The sequence below is a fragment of the Sorex fumeus genome, unplaced genomic scaffold (genome assembly GCF_029834395.1).
Source record: "Sorex fumeus unplaced genomic scaffold, SorFum_2.1 ptg000098l, whole genome shotgun sequence".
Taxonomy (NCBI): Eukaryota; Metazoa; Chordata; class Mammalia; order Eulipotyphla; family Soricidae; genus Sorex; species Sorex fumeus.
Genome location: NW_026606155.1, coordinates 71,437,648 through 71,455,224, shown reverse-complemented (window position 1 = coordinate 71,455,224; position 17,577 = coordinate 71,437,648). Strand labels below are relative to the sequence as shown.

General features: G+C 54.4%; 1 protein-coding gene across 1 annotated transcript; it reads left to right on the top strand.

Annotated features, from left to right (window-relative positions):
- Positions 1-602: 602 nt before the first annotated feature.
- Positions 603-11,578, top strand: PCK2 (phosphoenolpyruvate carboxykinase 2, mitochondrial). Its single transcript, XM_056133497.1, has 10 exons — positions 603-838; positions 3,106-3,351; positions 4,674-4,858; positions 4,943-5,146; positions 5,420-5,607; positions 5,923-6,085; positions 6,309-6,527; positions 10,060-10,197; positions 10,449-10,544; positions 10,951-11,578. The coding sequence occupies exons 1-10, from the start codon at positions 810-812 to the stop codon at positions 11,403-11,405; spliced, it is 1,923 nt and encodes a 640-aa protein (XP_055989472.1). The 5' UTR covers positions 603-809; the 3' UTR covers positions 11,406-11,578.
- Positions 11,579-17,577: the final 5,999 nt, after the last annotated feature.

Here is a 17,577-nt window from a genome sequence, read left to right as displayed (position 1 = left end):
AGAATGGGCTAGAAGGATCATAGGGGAAGTGGAGACGTGGTTAGGCACATAGCCAGGAAGAGACCGAGGGGCGAAGGGAAGGCACCACGTTTCGAGGTAGGCAAAAGGAAGCCTGGGGTTGGAGTGATAGCACAGCGGGTAGGGCGCTTGCCTTGCACGTGGCAGCCTCGGTTCGATTCCCAGCATCCCATATGTTCCCACCCGAGCACCGCCAGGAGTAATTCCTAAGTGTAGAGCCAAGAGTAACCCCTGAGCGTCGCCAGGTGAGACCCAAAATGGAAAAAAAAAAAAGAATCATAAGAAGAAGGAAGCCTTAACCAGGGGGACACCAAACGGTGATTGGGGAGTTGGAGGTTTTGGACACCTTGGCATTGGGGTCCAGGAGAGTCCGCTCCAAAAACAGTGCCCCATCCTTACCCCCACCTCGGCTTCCAGAGGTCCAGCTGCCCTGGAATCCCCCTCTGAGCTCGCCCCCAGGTTTGTTTGCCCACGAGCGTCTCTGAACCGCTAAGGCCCAGAGCAAGAATCCTTAAAGTTACATCATGTGCCGGGGGGCGAGGCTGGGCGCAGGGGCGGGGCAGGGCGGCGGATCGGGCCGGTGCGCCAATGGCAGAGGTGGGCTCGGGGGTACAGCGGCGGGGGAGGCGCCGGGCGGGGCGGAGAGAGGGTCGCCCGGCCCCGGGTTCCGCCCCTGCGCCCGCGCGCGCGCCTCCTGCTCCCGCGCCTCCCGCGCCGCCCGCTCTGCGCTCGCAGCTTCCCCGGCCCTGCCGCGTCCTCGTGGCCGCCCCGCAGCCCCCAGCGCCGGTACCATGGCAGCTGTGTACCGCCCCGGCCTGCGGTGAGTGACCCCGCTGTGTGGGAGGACACGGGCTGGGGGTGGTCCGTCTTCCAGATCCGCGGGGTCGCGCGCCTCGCCGGAGATCGGCGAGGGGGGGCGGGGATCGGTCTCTGGCGCTCGGGGAGTTGCCCTGGGCTTCTGTCTTGCACCTTTGCCGGGCTGCCACCTCGCCGTCTCCGTCTGCCAGTTTCGGAACTTCCCTCCCCTCCTCCCTCGACCCCCTCACCTCCAACCCCGTCCCCCGACCCCGGGCCGCGCGCTCCTTTGCCGAGGAACCCAGCGCGCACCGGCAGGGGCGAGCGCAGGGCCCGGGGTCACCGGTGCAAGGGCTCCAGAGACCGAGCCCAGCGTCCCCGAGGAAAGCAGGCGGTAAACATCCCTTCCCTGGCCTCCCCCGCGACTGGAAACTGGCGGGAAGCCCGGCGCAGCCACGGGTACCCGGGGGCCAGTAGGAGGCGGGGGTGGAGTTGCCCTCGCGTCTTCCACGTCCCCCCACCCCCCCCCCCACGTTCCCAGAACTGCTCTCCCGCCCTCCCCTCGGCATAGCTTGCCTGAGCACCCTTTGGAGACGTCGTCTACCCCCGCCTGACCCTAGGTCTCTCCCATCCGCGCGGCCCTTGTGGGCTGTTTTGGGTTTGCGCTGCCCTTCCTGGAGCCGAAGGAGAAGAGGGACTGGAGGGACTGGAGTGGGGGCTGGGGAGAACAACGGGCAGCCGGCACTCCCGCCCCCGCAGCGAAGCGCTCCCCAAGATTGTGCGTCTGGACAGTACAACCTCTCCCCCTAGGAGGGAACAGCCAGATCCTGGAGGACCCACCCCCTCCGCCCGTGGCAATGGGCTCCATCCTGTTCTGCAGGCAGCCTCAGGTCCTGTGCTCTCCCTTCTGCCTGATGTCCACTGATGGGGAACTGTCCACCTGATGTCCCATCCTCCCACCTGTATTCCTAGCTCTCTAGGTCTCCTAGCAGCCAGTCGGGGAAGTGCCGGGTTCCCAGAGGGGTGTGGGGGCATGGAGGCCCAGCATAGGCATAGATATAGGGGGGTGGCACCTCCCCTCTCTGGGCCTTTGTTGGCGCTGTGCTCTGTACCTGGGTCCTAGCCAATCAGTGCCAGACACCACTTCTTCCAGAAGTGTGAGGGTAAGGTATGGACCTCAGGATCCCTGCCCAGCTGAGAATCCAGGCTTGAGCCCCAGCCCCCTGATTTTCCTCAATATCAGCCTTCCACATGGTTCAAATATTCCTACCCCCTTGGGGCCAGAGAGATGGCACAGTGGGCAGGGCACTTGCCTTACAGGCAGCTGATCAGGTTCCATTTCCGGCTCTCCATATGGTCCCCCAGCCCACCTGGAGTGATCCCTGAGCACCCCCCCCCCACACACACACACACACACACAACAAACACCTAGTGACAATGTTTTGTACAGTCCTTGTTGGTGGAAGGGCACTCTGAGTTGATGCAGTCACCTGAATGGGAACACCAATGTCCGGAACCCCAGTGTCCAGTCACCCGAGACCTAGTCTAGAAACCTGGGAAGCTGCCAGCTCAGACTGCACACTTACATGAGGTTTGCCTAGTATGGGTACCAGAGGAAGTTTAAAATAGATGCCTTTAAATAATAATAATAAAAAATTCTACTTGAGAATGGAAAGAACAGTGATTAGAATGCCAAATAGACATACGAAGCTGTCACCTGGGCACAGGTTATTGACATTCAGGCTATAGAACACCTGCTCATTTCTAAATATTGACCAGACATGGTTAAACATGAGCATGGGCTAAGCCTGCATGTCCACGTCCACACAGGTAGGCATTTCCTTGATCCTCATTTGGTGATAACCTGCACTGGCAGGAAACACCTTCCACAAGAAGGCCCAGAACTGGGCCAGAGCGATAATACAGTGGGCAAGGTGCTTTCCTTGTGCGGTACGCAACTGACCTAGGTTCAATCCCTGGCATCCCACATGGTCCCCCCGAGCACCAACAGAAGTGACTCCTGAGTGCAGAGCCAGGAGAAACCCCTGAGTATCGCTGGGTGTGGCCAATAAAAAAAGGCCCAGGACCTGGCTCAGCACTAAATCATGCGCCTGGCATGAGTTGGGGTTGGATCCCCAGCACAGGGGACCGGAGGGAGGGTCAGAACCCCAGCCCACCTCCACAGTCTGCTCTGGAGCGCTCTGTAGAGGCCCTGGCTTTCCCTACATTCATCCCTCCTCCAGGAGGACACCTGTCGTTAACCTCGTTTTTTTTTTTTTCCCTCTCTCAAAGGCTCAGCTGGCGTGGGCTGAGCCCCTGGGGCAGGTCATCTGGACGCAGCATCCAGACCCTCCGAGTACTGCATGGAGATCTGGGCCAGCTGCCGGCAGGGGTTCGGGACTTTGTGGAGCACAGTGCCCGCCTGTGCCAACCAGATGGCATCCACATCTGTGATGGGACCGAGGCTGAGAATACTGCCATCCTGAGCCTGCTGGAGCAGCAGGGGCTCATCCGCAAGCTCCCCAAGTATGATAACTGGTAAGCCCTGGACCCAGGGACTGCGATAGTGGGGCAACTGCTTGGGTCGAGGCCCCTCTGGGTTTTATTATTCCATCAAATTGAATTAGACCATCCTGTGCCAGTGGAGTGAAAGACTGGGCGGGGCAGGAATAGAATCAGGAATCACTGGGGGACGGAGAGATAGTACAGCAGGTAGGGTGCTTGCCTTGCACGAGGCTGACTTGGGCTCAATCCCCAGCATCCCATATGGTCTCCTGAGCCCACTGCCAGGAGTAATCCTGAGTGCAAAGCCTGGAGGAAACCCTGAGCCCCTGTGCATCGCCAGATGTCACTGTCACTGTCATCCCATTGTTCATCAATTCCCTCGAGCAGGCACCAGTAATGTCTCCATTCGTCCTAGCCCTGAGATATTAGCAAGTGCTACATTGGAGGCTCTTTCGGGGTCAGGGGAATAAGACCCATCATTGTTACTGGGTTTTGGCATATTGAATACCCCACGGGAAGCTTGCCAGACTCTGCCGTGCAGACAGGATACTCTCAGAACCTGCTGGGTTATCCGAAAGTGAGAACTAGACAAAAAGAGGTCGATTCCGGGAGCTTGGTTTTATAGTCTCTGGATCTTGGCCGTTGACGGGATTACATGGCGCTGGGGGCAGTTGGTGGGTGTAACTGTCTAGCCACTGGAAAATGGGGGATCTGGGCGGAGGAAGCCCAGCCCCAATCTGAGCAGGCTTGGAGATCTCAGACCCGGGCGGCACACCTAGGTTCCTCTGCTGGTTCCTTCATGTGTAAGGCTTCTCCAAGTGTGTGAAGAGTGGCCTTGAGCATGGCTGTGGCTGGGAGGTCTTCAGCTGCTGGGGCTCAAAAAACTTTAAAACAAATGAACAAAAAGAATCATTGAGATTTGTCTGTATTTTTATATTAAATTAAGAGGCCGGGGATGAGTGCAGGGAAATGGCTCCAGTAGTCTAACATCTGTCTGGCACTGCATGGTTTTGCCGCTGGGTGGCTCTGGTTGACCCCTGCGCTCTGTTGGGCAATGGCCCCTGTGTAAGTGAATAAATGAAGAAGTTGATTCAAAGAAAGCCTTTGCCTTTTTGTTTTGTTTTTGGTTATTTGGCTTATAAATTCAGGGAGTTTTTGCCTAGAGTTGAGTCTTTTTGAGGACGGGGGCAGCAGGAACTCTGTCTGGGACTGGGTTAGACGTGAAGAGAGTGGCTGAGATGTGTGTAAGTGGATACAGGAAGGCCAGCAGCAGAGCAGGGGTCCACAGTGGACAGGGCAAGGGGACGAGAGAGCTCGGCCAGCCACGGTCTCCCTGACCATCTCCTTTCCCCCAGCTGGCTAGCCCGCACGAACCCCAAGGACGTGGCCCGAGTCGAAAGCAAGACAGTGATCGTAACTCCTTCTCAGCGGGACGCGGTGCCCCTTCCTGTGGGTGGGGCCCATGGGCAGCTGGGCAACTGGATGTCCCCTGCAGAGTTCCAGCGAGCTGTGGACGAGAGATTTCCAGGCTGCATGCAGGGTGAGCGGCCAGGGACGCGGAGGTGGGGGCGCTGAGGGGACGGGCATGTGGGAGCCCTGCACGCGGGTACTCTCCCCTCTGCAGGCCGGACCATGTATGTGCTTCCGTTCAGCATGGGCCCCGTGGGCTCCCCGCTGTCACGTATTGGGGTGCAGCTCACCGACTCCGCCTATGTGGTGGCCAGCATGAGGATCATGACCCGTCTGGGGACGCCCGTGCTCCGTGCGCTGGGAGATGGGGACTTTGTCAAATGTCTGCATTCCGTGGGCCAGCCCCTCACTAGGCCAGGTGAGCACCCGCTCAGCCCTGCTTACACTCCCAGGGGGTCCTGAGTCGTAACCACCCTGATTAGTAAGATCCCCTAGCTCCTGAGGTCCTGGGCAGCTCTCTGGGCTGGGCATAAGGCTGTGAGTTGTCTGTGCTCAGGAATCGGGCATGGGAACTGATGGGTGCTAGGAGGTGGGGGCGTTAGCTACCCATCGTTGCCCCTGGGTCTCTCCTGTTGGCCCCTCTCACCCCCGAGGGCCCTTGCCAGCTGACCTGTCACCTCGTTGTCTCCAGGGGAGCCCGGGAACCAGTGGCCCTGCAATCCAGAGAAGACCCTGATTGGCCACGTGCCCGACCAACGGGAGATCGTCTCCTTTGGCAGCGGCTACGGTGGCAACTCCCTCCTGGGCAAGAAGTGCTTTGCCCTCCGCATTGCCTCTCGGCTTGCCCGGGAAGAAGGCTGGCTGGCAGAGCATATGCTGGTGAGGGCCTGGTGAGAATTTGGGCGGCCTTGGGGCAAGTCAGCCTCGCCCCCCCCCCCCCCCCCGCCAAACCTGCTGAACACCAAGCTGGTGGGCAGGGCCTCCTGCCTGACTTCCCAAAGCTTGGGTCTTTGGCTGCTGCATCTTGGAGCTTTCCTTTGCTGCTGACCCAATCCCAGGAGCTGGGATGTTACCTATTTATGGAATAAAGATTGGTCCTCCCTGTTCATCCCTGGCTCTCCTCCCTGTGCAGCCAGGCCTCACCTTTGGTGTCCCGTCCATGTTCCTCCCCCATCTCTCCTTTCCCTGACACAGATCCTGGGCATCACCAACCCTGCAGGGAAGAAGTACTATGTGGCTGCTGCCTTCCCCAGCGCCTGTGGCAAGACGAACTTGGCCATGATGCGACCAGCCCTACCGGGCTGGAAAGTGGAGTGTGTGGGCGACGACATTGCCTGGATGAGGTTTGACAGGGATGGTGAGAGGTCTTCCATTCACACCCTTCTTTCTGGCTCCCAACGTAGGTGACTCCCCTCTGCTGCTTCTCAGCATCTCTGTCTGCACAGCCAGCCTCGCCCCTGCCCTCAGGCCACACTGAGCTGAGCATCAAGCCAGCATGGCTCCAGCTAAGAGGATGCCGGGCGGGAGTGCTTCTCCAGGTGCTCTTCCTGATGAGGCCTGCCTTCCTTTCACTCGGACAGGTCGACTCCGGGCCATCAACCCTGAGAATGGCTTCTTTGGGGTGGCCCCTGGCACCTCCGCCACCACCAACCCTAATGCCATGGCCACGATCCAGAGCAACACTCTCTTCACCAACGTGGCCGAGACCAGCGATGGTGGCGTGTACTGGGAGGGCATCGACCAGCCTCTTGACCCGGGTGTCACCGTGACCTCCTGGCTGGGAAAACCCTGGAAACCTGGTAAGTGAGGTCTTGGGGTCAGGGAGTCATGACTCAACCCCCTTCTACACAGCCCTGCAGCCATCTTCTAGGACTCCCCTCCCCCTTCTCCCACCCACCCCCCGGCACAGGAAGTTTGGAGCAGCCGGCAAGATCCAATCCCAGGCATAATAATGGTTCTGAACCCCACCTCACCAGAGCGGGTTGGTGATGGTTCCCTGGACAGTTGAATTGGGGTATTTCTTCTGGTACCTCCCTCATCAGATTGTTAGGAGGGTTAACTCAAATGCAGAGGTCAGAGAGACCGCTCAAGGCTGGCCTGCGTGCTTTGCATGGAGCCTCAGATTCAGTCCCTAACACCACATGGTCACTTGGGTACTGTCAGGAGCAATCCCCAAGTATTGAGCCAGGGGTAGCCCCTGACCACCATCCAGTGTTGCCTTCCACCCGCCCAACCCCCCCCCCCCCGTGTGTGTGTGTGTGTGTGTGTGTTTGTGTGTGTGTGTGAGAGAGAGAGAGAGTGAAGTAAGGTAGTTTTTTGTTTGTTTGCTTGCTTTTTGGGTCACACCCGGCGATGCACAGGGGTTACTCTTGGCTCTGCACTCAGGAATTACTTTTGGTGGTGCTCGGGGGACCAATATGGGATACTGGGAATTGAACCCATGTGGGCCTCGAGCAAAGCAAACGCCCTACCCGCTGTACTATCGCTCCAGCCCCATTAAGGTAGTTCTTAATTGAATAAAACTTGCTTAGAAAGATGTGAGAGGAAAGAAAGGGGAAATATGAGATTTCACAAGGTTCTTCAGAGTGGCTGGACACGTAAATGAGATTTGGAGACGACCGCTGGACTAGAGCCATTACCGACTAGATTCCACAGGACCTCAAAAGACCGCGTGGCCACCCACCTACAAGATGGTCAGACTACTTTGTCAAGACCCTGAACGATCGGTTTGAAGCTCTTCGTGTTCCTGGAACGAACAGACGCCATTGGGCTACACTAGCACGCAACAGGGAAGAATGGAGACGTTACTGGCGCCCGTTTGAGCAAATCGATGATTAACGGGAAGTCAAGTGATCAAGTGATCTTCAGAGTGGAAATAAGCGAGCAGAGAAACACAGCCAACCAAGCGAGATGCATGTTCTAGGGAGATAGGGAGAGCAGGGGCGTGAAGAACAAGCATACGTTGACCATATTAAAGAAATTAAAAGGGGCCAGAGAGACAGGATGGGGGTTAAGGCCCTTGCCTGGCATGCGGCCAATACTGGGTCGATTCTCAGCACCCAACACCTGAGCACAGAGCTAGGGAGAGCCCCTGAGCACCGCCAGGTGTGGCCCAAAAATATAAGAGAGAGAGAGGACTGTTTTGAACATGATTTCTGAAGAGCTATGTTCAGAGCACTTGGCCCTCCGCCCCTTCCGACCACCTCTGTCTGAAGGTCAGCACTGCACCCTCACTCGGCCTCCCCCAGCCTCCCAGAGCTGCCTCCTCCCCCACGCTCCTTTTCAAGCCTGTCACCGCCATGAGGCCTGTGGCCCTGCCTCCTCCCCCAGCTCTGCACTCTGGACCTGCAGCTTCCAGTGGCCTTTGGAGTCAGAGAGCCCCAAGACCTCGGGGTGAGAGCAAAGGTGAGGGTGGGGGTGGGGGCGGGGGCCGTGGCCAGTGGCGCCTGTATTCAAGTTTTTCAGGCTGGCCTAGAAATCATTCCTCTCATCTAGTCAACCCCTCATGCTCTCTAACCTCTTCTCTAAGCCACCCACCTCAGCCTTCCCTCCCTGAGAAATCCAGTGGACGTTCCTCTGTCCCCAAGACAGCCCCTCCCCACCATGCGCGCGCGGACACACACACACACAGGTTCAGGGGTGTAACTCAGGCATGCTGTGTCCCAGTCCAGTTCTGGATTGACAACACCCTGTGCCCAGGTGGTAGGTTGGGGCTGAGAAGAAAGCAGAAAAGAGAGGATGGCTCCTGTCTGAGGGCTGGGAAGGGGGACCGATGGCTTGAGAGTGTTGTGCCCCCGCCCCGGGACTGCCCATCAGAGATGGCCCCTGACTCTTCTCTCTCGCTTGGTCCCAGTCCCCCTGGAGGGCCTGGATAATCCCTGAGTTCTTCAAGCCCTGGTACTCTCCCCATCAGGGTTTTTCCCAGGGAAATCACTAAATCCATTAACTTTGGGTTGGGTTTTTTTGGTTTTTTTTTTTTTTTTTTTCCATTTTGGACCACACACCCAGCAATGCTCAGGGGTAATTACTCCTGCTCTGTACTCAGGAATTACTCCTGGCATCACTCCTGGCAGGGCTTGGAGGACCATATGGGATGCTGGGAATTGAACCTGGCCGCATTCGAGGCGAGTGCCCCGCCTGCTGTACAGTCTCTTCAACCCCCAAATCTATTAACTTAAAATAACTCCGGGAGCCTGGGAGATGACTCAGAGGCCTAGTTTGTGTGCTTTGCATACTGACGCCGCTGGTCCACCACGCGCTGAAAAAAAGATCAGCTCCTAACTGCAAATACTGACTTAACCATCTCAACTATTGATTGAGCGTTTAAAAATAATTTAAAATATATATAAATATATTTGGGAGATGCATGCTGAAAGTAGACTATAGGCCAAATATGATTGCCGCTCAGTGCCTCTTTTGAAAACCACAGCACCCAAAAAGAGAGAGAGAACAAAAGGGAATGCCCTGCCACAAAGACAGAGTGGGATGGGGGGATGGGGGGTGGGAGGGATACTGGGATCAGTAGTGGTGGAGAATGGGCACTGGTGGAGGGATGGGTACTCGATCATTGTATAACTGAAACCCAAGCACAAAAATTTTTAAGTCTACAACTGTACCTCATGGTGTTTCACTAGTAAAAATTTAAATAATAATAAATATATATATATATATATATATATACACCAAATAGTTTACTGAGATACAGAGATTCCCCCGAGCACCACCAGGGGTCACTCCAGAGCTCAGAGCCAGGAATAGCACGTGAGCACCACCACTGATATTGGCATGGCCCAAAAACCAAATAAATAAATGAATAAAATAATAAGAAAGTTTTTTAGGGAGGTATTTCTGTTATGACCTTCTCAAGCGCTGGTCAATGCCAATTGGCTAGAACCTGATTTTCTTTAACTTCCTTGTCTTACCATCCTTTTCTCAGAAAAAAAAAATTACTCAGCGCTCTCCCTAGAAATCTACCATCTGTAAACGAAGCAGGAACAGGAAGTACCCTCCTCCACACACACACTAAACTGTCTCATCATTCCCACACCCCCAGGGCATAGCATCACCAGCTTTGTGGAACACGGGACTATAGCCTGGAATAGACGTGCAGGCCTTTGCTGAATGCCAGTTCCTCCCTCCTTGCTGAATGCCAGTTCATCTTTCCTCTCAGGGATTAGGGTTCAAGAATCCGATCTTCCCGGGGAGATATCCTGGTTCTCTTCCCCCCACCACCTAAGGCTGCCGGGGCCCAGGAGGAAGAAGCCAGGATGAGCAAGGCAGGCACACGCCTTTGTGTGCTGGGAACAACACCCTGTGTGCCTCCCCTGCCAGGTGACAAGGAGCCCTGTGCCCATCCAAACTCCCGCTTCTGCGCCCCTGCTCGCCAGTGCCCCATCATGGACCCTGCCTGGGAGGCCCCTGAGGGTGTACCCGTGGATGCCATCATCTTTGGAGGCCGTAGGCCCAAAGGTAAGTGCCTGGTGGGCTTCCGTGCCTTCTCTGCCCCGTACCCGGGTCTCCTCCATCAAGTCTGGGGAGCCTCGGTCTGGGTCCCCAGCAGCAGCTGTCTGTCTCCCGCAGTCGGCCATGGATTGCAAATGGGGACTGGAGGCCCTAGGAGGAAAACCAGGAGTCGAGAGAACCAGAAGGGAAGGAGTAGAGTAGGGGGTCCAGAGAAAGGGCTGCTGCAGCCTCATCACTGCTGTCCACTTGTGTTCCAGGAGTGCCCCTGGTCTATGAGGCCTTCAGCTGGCGCCATGGGGTGTTTGTGGGCAGTGCCATGCGCTCAGAGTCCACTGCAGCTGCTGAACACAAAGGTGAGCCCCCTCATTTTTCTGGGGGTGGGGCGGTGGCCCACACCCTGCAGTGCTTAGGGACATCACTGGGCTCAGTGCTCTAGAGACATGCAGTGCCGGGGACAGACCCCTGGGCTCCTCCGTGCAGAGTCTGCACTCCTGTACACCAGCGTCCTGGTTCCAAGCTCCCTCTTTTTGCCTCTTCTGTGTCCACACTGCTCCTCTTTCTCCCTTCTAAGTCAAATTTTCTCCTGCCCACTCCTTCCCCCTCCCCCCATCTTTTATTTTTGCGTCTCTTTTTCCCCGGTCCCTTCTCTTCACTCTGCCCCATGTGTCGCATTTCACAACTTGCTGCGGTGGTTGCAGATGCTTTGTCTTCTCCAGAATGGAAATAGAGTCCCTTTACACACCCGGTCCCCTTTTGCAGGAAAGATCATCATGCATGACCCATTTGCCATGCGGCCCTTTTTTGGCTACAACTTTGGGCATTACCTTGAACACTGGCTGAGCATGGAGGGGCACAAGGGGGCCCGGCTGCCCCGGATCTTCCACGTCAACTGGTTCCGGCGCGATGAGGCCGGACGCTTCCTGTGGCCAGGTTTTGGGGAGAATGCTCGGGTGCTGGACTGGATCTGCCGGCGGCTAGAAGGGGAGAAAAGTGCCAAAGAGACACCAATCGGGCTAGTGCCCCAAGAAGGCGCCTTGGATCTCAGCGGTTTGGGGCCCGTGGACACCACCCAACTGTTCTCCCTCCCCAAGGATTTCTGGGAACAGGAGGTTCGTGACATTCGGAGCTACTTGACGGAGCAGGTCAACCAGGATCTGCCCAAGGAGGTGCTGGCTGAGATGGAGGCTTTGGAGAGACGAGTGCGTAGCATGTGACCCAAGACTTCAGGCTAGCAGCAGGCACACATGCCAGTCTAGGATAGGAAACCAGCAGGCTTGCAGAATACATGACACTGGGATATGGCCGACATCTTCAGGGCCATGAGGCCAGGCCACAGATCCTCCCACACACACTGTCTAATAATGAGATGCTCCTTTCTTTTATACAACATTTGTTCTGTTTTCGTTTGCCGTCGAAATGTACAGGCCCGTCTTATGTCTGCTCTCCTGTCCCTGGACATAACTAACTGGCTCCCTGGTACAGCCTGTCTGGCACAGTGGCGGGGTGATTTCAAGGTGATCGCGTGTATAGGTTGCTTTGCCCCTTGGCCACATCAGCAGGAGTTAGTGAAAAAAAGGTCGATGGTGTGATCAGCTCAGTGCCCAAGGGAGTCATTGCCCCTCTCTGGGTCATACCCAGCGATGCACAAGCGTTACTCCTGACTCTGCGCTCAGGAATTACTCCTGGTGCTCAGGGGACCATATGGGATGCTGGGAATCGAACCCGGGCCGGCTGCATGGAAGGCAAACACCCTACCCGCCGTGCTATCCCTCCAGCCCCACACACAGAGGCCTTGATGATCCCCATTCTGCAGTGAAGCAAATGTCATTTTGCCAACCATACTCCTGCCAGACCTGGAATTGTAATGGAAGAACATTCTTAAAGGTCAAATAAGTCAGCTAATAAGCACTTGTGCGTGCCTGGCACTGTCCTTGGCATGTTATATAGCAACCCTGAGGCGGGTTCCATTTTACAGATGAGGAAACAGGCCAGATAACTGTCCAAGACCACACAGTGAACAAGGTCACAGGCCAGATAATTGTCCAAGGCCATACAGAACCAAGGATAAATTGTAAATGCATAAATCTGTATCTCGGCAGCAAGGATTTGTAGATCTAACTATATGGGCCGGAGACAGTACAGCGGGTAGGCCTTGCATGTAGCTGGCCCAGGTTCAGTCCCCAGCATCCCATATGGTTGCCCAAGACCCACCAGAAGTGATCCCTGAGCACTGCTGGGTGTCACCTAAAACACAAAAATAAAAAATCACTGGGGCTGGAGCTATAGCACAGCGGGTTTGCTTTGCACACGGCCAACCTGGGTTTGATTCCCAGCATCCCATATGGTCCCCCGAGCACTGTCAGGAGTAATTCCTGAGTGCATGAGCCAGGAGTAACCCCTGTGCATCGCCAGGTGTGACCCAAAAAGCAAAAAAAAAAAAAAATCACTGATTCCATGCTTCTTAAACTTTAAAGAGCATATGAATCACCTGGGAGAGAGTTCTCTTTCTTTGGAGTTTGGTTTATTCCTTTGAAGTGTGGTTTAAACCACATTTGTCAGTGCTCCTGCCTCTGTGCTCAGGGAGTCGTGCCTGGGGACTGTTTGGGGTGCTGATGATCAGTATTCAGTTTGAGGGGCTGGGAAGATCATTCAGGGGTCAGGAGCTCATCATTGCCTAGCACTGACCCCTGGTTATCCCTGGAGACCTATCTGTAGGTCTCGTGGCCCTCAGCACTGCTGGCCCTGAACAGCAGCACACTGTCAGCAGACCCCAGCAATGAGCCATCCAGCTCAGCTGGCTGAGTACGGCCAGGAAAGGTCCCTGGGCTCCCTGAGTATTGCTTGGGAAAGACACCACTCCTCCCCCACCACACAAAATATATGCACAACCTGGTAAACTATTATGAAGTGAACAACCTTGAAAACACCCAGGGAAGGAAACAACTTTCCCAGACACCTAAAGTGTCTCCTAACCCTGATCCTGGTTTATGGTCACAGCCCCTTCTCCCTGGAGTAAATGGGACATGATCATTTCCTTGCAGTTTGGAGATGTGTGTTTTACACTCAAATGTGGATCCCCAAGACATTATTCAACTTGCCCATTTGTTTTTTGTTTGGGTCATACCCAATAGCACTCGAGATTGTTCCCAGTGGAGCTCAGAAAACTACACGGTACATGGGTTCAAACCCGCGTGTCCTGCATGCAAAGTGAATGCTCAGTCCCTTGAGCTATTCCTCTGGCCCACCTGGTTTATTTCTTTTGTGTTTTTTTTTTGTTTTTGAGTCAAACTTAGTGGTAATCAGGGCTTACTCCTGGGTCTGCACTCAGGGATAACTTCTGGTGGTGCTAGGGGACAATATGCCATTCTGGGGGTGAGATGGGGTTTACCACATGCACGGCAAGCATTTTAACTCCTGTAATACCTCTCTGGCCCAGGAAATAGTATTTTAAGAGTACACTCTGGGTGCTAGAAGTGTTCATTGTTACTATACAGGTTATTGTCCCTACACCTTTCTATGAGACAGAAAGGAATAGGAAGATCAGACTGATGCTTTCCAGTCAAACTCACGGCTAAAGAGTTTGAATTTTGTTATCACTGTCCTATTGCACACAAAAAATTCCAGCTCACAAACAGAACAAGAGAATGTTAGAGTGCAAGAGCGATAGTACAGCAGGTAGGGTGCTTGCCTTGCATGCGGCTGACCCATGTTCAGTCCCCAGTACCCCTGGGTTCCCCAAGTCCACCAGTAGTGATCTCTGGGTGCAGAGCCAAGAGTAAGCCCTGAGCATTCCCAGTGTGATCCCTGTCCCCCAAAAAAGAATATTAGAAATCCTGTAATTTCTCAATTGCTTTATAGTCAGTACATTTTATTTTCTAAATCCTGGGCAAATTAGTATATTTCACCATGTCATTCTACACAGAAATGATACAAGAAAAAAATATATATATAAACCATCAATCACTTTCCCAAGTGCTGCCCAGAGCTGTGTGTCCTATGTCCCAGGAGTTCTCAGCTGTCACTAGGCTAGGAGCAGGATAGGATTAAAAAGAAAATGAAAAACGTGCTTTCTTTCCCTCCTTTCTACCCCAGAATGGCCCCTAATGGAAATAATAACAGGAAATAGCCCAAAACAAATCTTATAGGAAACCAAATAGCTGACTTTTATACTTAGCCATTACCAGAACCAGTTCTGAAATGGGCGCTAAAGATAGCACACCAGGGGGTAGGGTGCCGCCAGCAGGTCAATCTGTACCTGTGAGGCGAGTGCATCAGCAGCCTCATGGCGCTGTCAGACTTCCAGATACCCCAAAATTGCTGCTGTGCCTTTGGCCAGACCCCAAAAACTTGGGGCAAAGTTTACCAAGAAAGTAAACGGCCAAAAGTTAGGTATGTGGGAAACACACCCACAAACCACCTCCGGCTCAGCTATATAATAGGAGGCAAGGCCTCTTTGGTTCCTGATTGAACTGCTTAATGGACATGATCCCAGAGACTCAGAGATGAATCTCGGAACCCAGTGGCTTTAGGTAGAAATGTGTCTGGTCTCTGCAGTAGGCTACCGGTGCTGGGCCAATCCAGGTGGGAATAGGTTTCGTGCCTTGGCCTACTCCCCCTGGCGGCCCAGTGGCCGCCATCCGTCTGAGGCCACTGGATAGTCACATTTGGGCCCCCAGTGACGAGACACACAGGGCCTCACGGGATGAGGGTGGAGCCGGGCTTGTCCTCCCCACCCCAACGAGACCCCAAGTCATCGCCCACGAACAGCCTCTCTGGCTCCTCATCAAGCTGCTTAACGGCCGTGATCCCAGAGACTCAGAAACAAATCTCAAAACCCAGTGGCGTTTGGCAGAAATGCATCTGGACTCCACAGTACGTTACTGTCGCCTGGCCACCCCAGGGAGGAAAGGGTGTTGTCCCTCCGCCTGCTCCCTCTTGGCGACTTGGTGGCTGTCATCCTCCAGAGGCCATTGGACAGTCAGGCTTGGGCCCGCAGTGACGAAACTTGTTGGGTCTCACGGGATGGGTGGGGGAGGTGGAACCGGGCCTGTCCTCCCCACCCTAACGAGACCCCAAGTCATCGCCCACAAACGGCCTCTCTGGCTCCTCATCAAGCTGCTCAACGGCCTTGATCCCAGAGACTCAGAAACAAATCTCGAAGCCCAGCAGCTTTTGTCAGAAATGTGTCCGGACCCCGCAGTAGGTTACTGTCACCGGGCCACCCCAGGGGGGAATGGGTGCTGTCCCTCTGCCTGCTCCCTCTTGGCGACGTGGTGGCTGTCATCCTCCAGAGGCCATTGGACAGTCAGGCTTGGGCCCGCAGTGACGAAACTTGTTGGGTCTCACGGGATGGAGGGGGGGAGGTGGAACCGGGCCTGTCCTCCCCACAATAACGAGACCCCAAGTCATCGCCCACAAACGGCCTCTCTGGCTCCTCATCAAGCTGCTCAACGGCCTTGATCCCAGAGACTCAGAAACAAATCTCGAAGCCCAGCAGCTTTTGTCAAAAATGTGTCCGGACCCCGCAGTAGGTTACTGTCACCGGGCCACCCCAGGGGGGAATGGGTGCTGTCCCTCCGCCTGCTCCCTCTTGGCGACTTGGTGGCTGTCATCCTCCAGAGGTCATTGGACAGTCAGGCTTGGGCCCGCAGTGATGAAACTTGTTGGGTCTCACGGGATGGGGGGGGAGGTGGAACCGGGCCTGTCCTCCCCACCCTAACGAGACCCCCAAGTCATCGCCCACAAACGGCCTCTCTGGCTCCTCATCAAGCTGATCAACGGCTTTGATCCCAGAGACTCAGAAACAGATCTTGAAACCCAGTGGCTTTTGTCAGAAATGTGTCCGGACCCCGCAGTAGGTTACTGTCACTGGGACACCCCAGGGAGGAAAGGGTTCTGTCCCTCCACCTGCTCCCTCTTGGCGACGTGGTGGCTGTCATCCTCCAGAGGCCATTGGACAGTCAGGCTTGGGCCCGCAGTGACGAAACTTGTTGGGTCTCACGAGATGGGGGGGGGGGGGAGGTGGAACCGGGCCTGTCCTCCCCACAATAACGAGACCCCAAGTCATCGCCCACAAACGGCCTCTCTGGCTCCTCATCAAGCTGCTCAACGGCCTTGATCCCAGAGACTCAGAAACAAATCTCGAAGCCCAGCAGCTTTTGTCAAAAATGTGTCCGGACCCCGCAGTAGGTTACTGTCACCGGGCCACCCCAGGGAGGAAAGGGTTCTGTCCCTCCGCCTGCTCCCTCTTGGCGACGTGGTGGCTGTCATCCTCCAGAGGCCATTGGACAGTCAGGCTTGGGCCCGCAGTGACGAAACTTGTTGGGTCTCACGGGATGGGGGGGGGAGGTAGAGCCGGGCCTGTCTTCCCCACCCCAATGAGACCCCAAGTCATCGCCCATGAATGGCCTCTTTGGCTCCTCATCAAGCTGCTCAACGGTCATGATCCCAGAGACTCAGGAGCAGATCTCTAAACCCAGTGGCTTTTGGCAGAAATCCCTCCAGATTTAAGTGTTAAAATTTCAGAACTTCAAAACCACATGGCCCTACTGCAGCCACACGACATCATATGTTATTCATAACCAGCAATAGAACACAAATTGTCTATTGTTGCCTTTTCAGCAGATCTGAGTGTTGGGGTAAAATCTTAAATAATGGTGGGTCTGGTGTCGAAATAGTGAATGTGATCAAAGTGGAGAGAGTGTAATGTGGAAATCATCTGCTCCACAGGCAGGGGGAGGGTGTGGGATGGGGGTATACTGGGATTTTTGGTGGTGGAGAATGGGCACTGGTGAAGGTACGGATGTTTCATTGTATGATTGAGACTTAGACCCAAAAGCTTTGTAACTGCTCTCACGGTGATTCAATAAATAAAATTATAAAAAAATGGAAAAAGAAAAAAAAAAGTAAGGTGGAGTTCATGCACAATTCAATCAGCTAATCAGTGGCTGAATAAATAGCAGTACTCCTACAAAAAAAAAAAAAAAAAAAAAGATAGCACACCTGTCTGTGGCTTTAAAGGAAGCTGGGCAATTGGAGGCTGTCCAAACAAACAACAACAAAAAATACAAGCTACCACCAAGCAACATGGGAATTTAAAAATTAAGAGAGGGCAGGCCCACAGTTTATAAAAATCATTTAATTGTGGTGATTTTTAAATAAATTCATTTTATTTCAATAGAACACACAGTATACCCTAAAAAGTTGCCATGTACATTTGGAAAATACTACAAATTACAAGAGACATAATCAAGTTCAAGGACTGAAAAATATTTAACATAGGGCCAAAGAGGTACTGGAAGTAAGGTATTTTCCTTGCACATACTAATGTGCATTCTCCCAAAGACCACCATGAGTAAGCTGTGGCCACCATCAGATGTGGCCCAA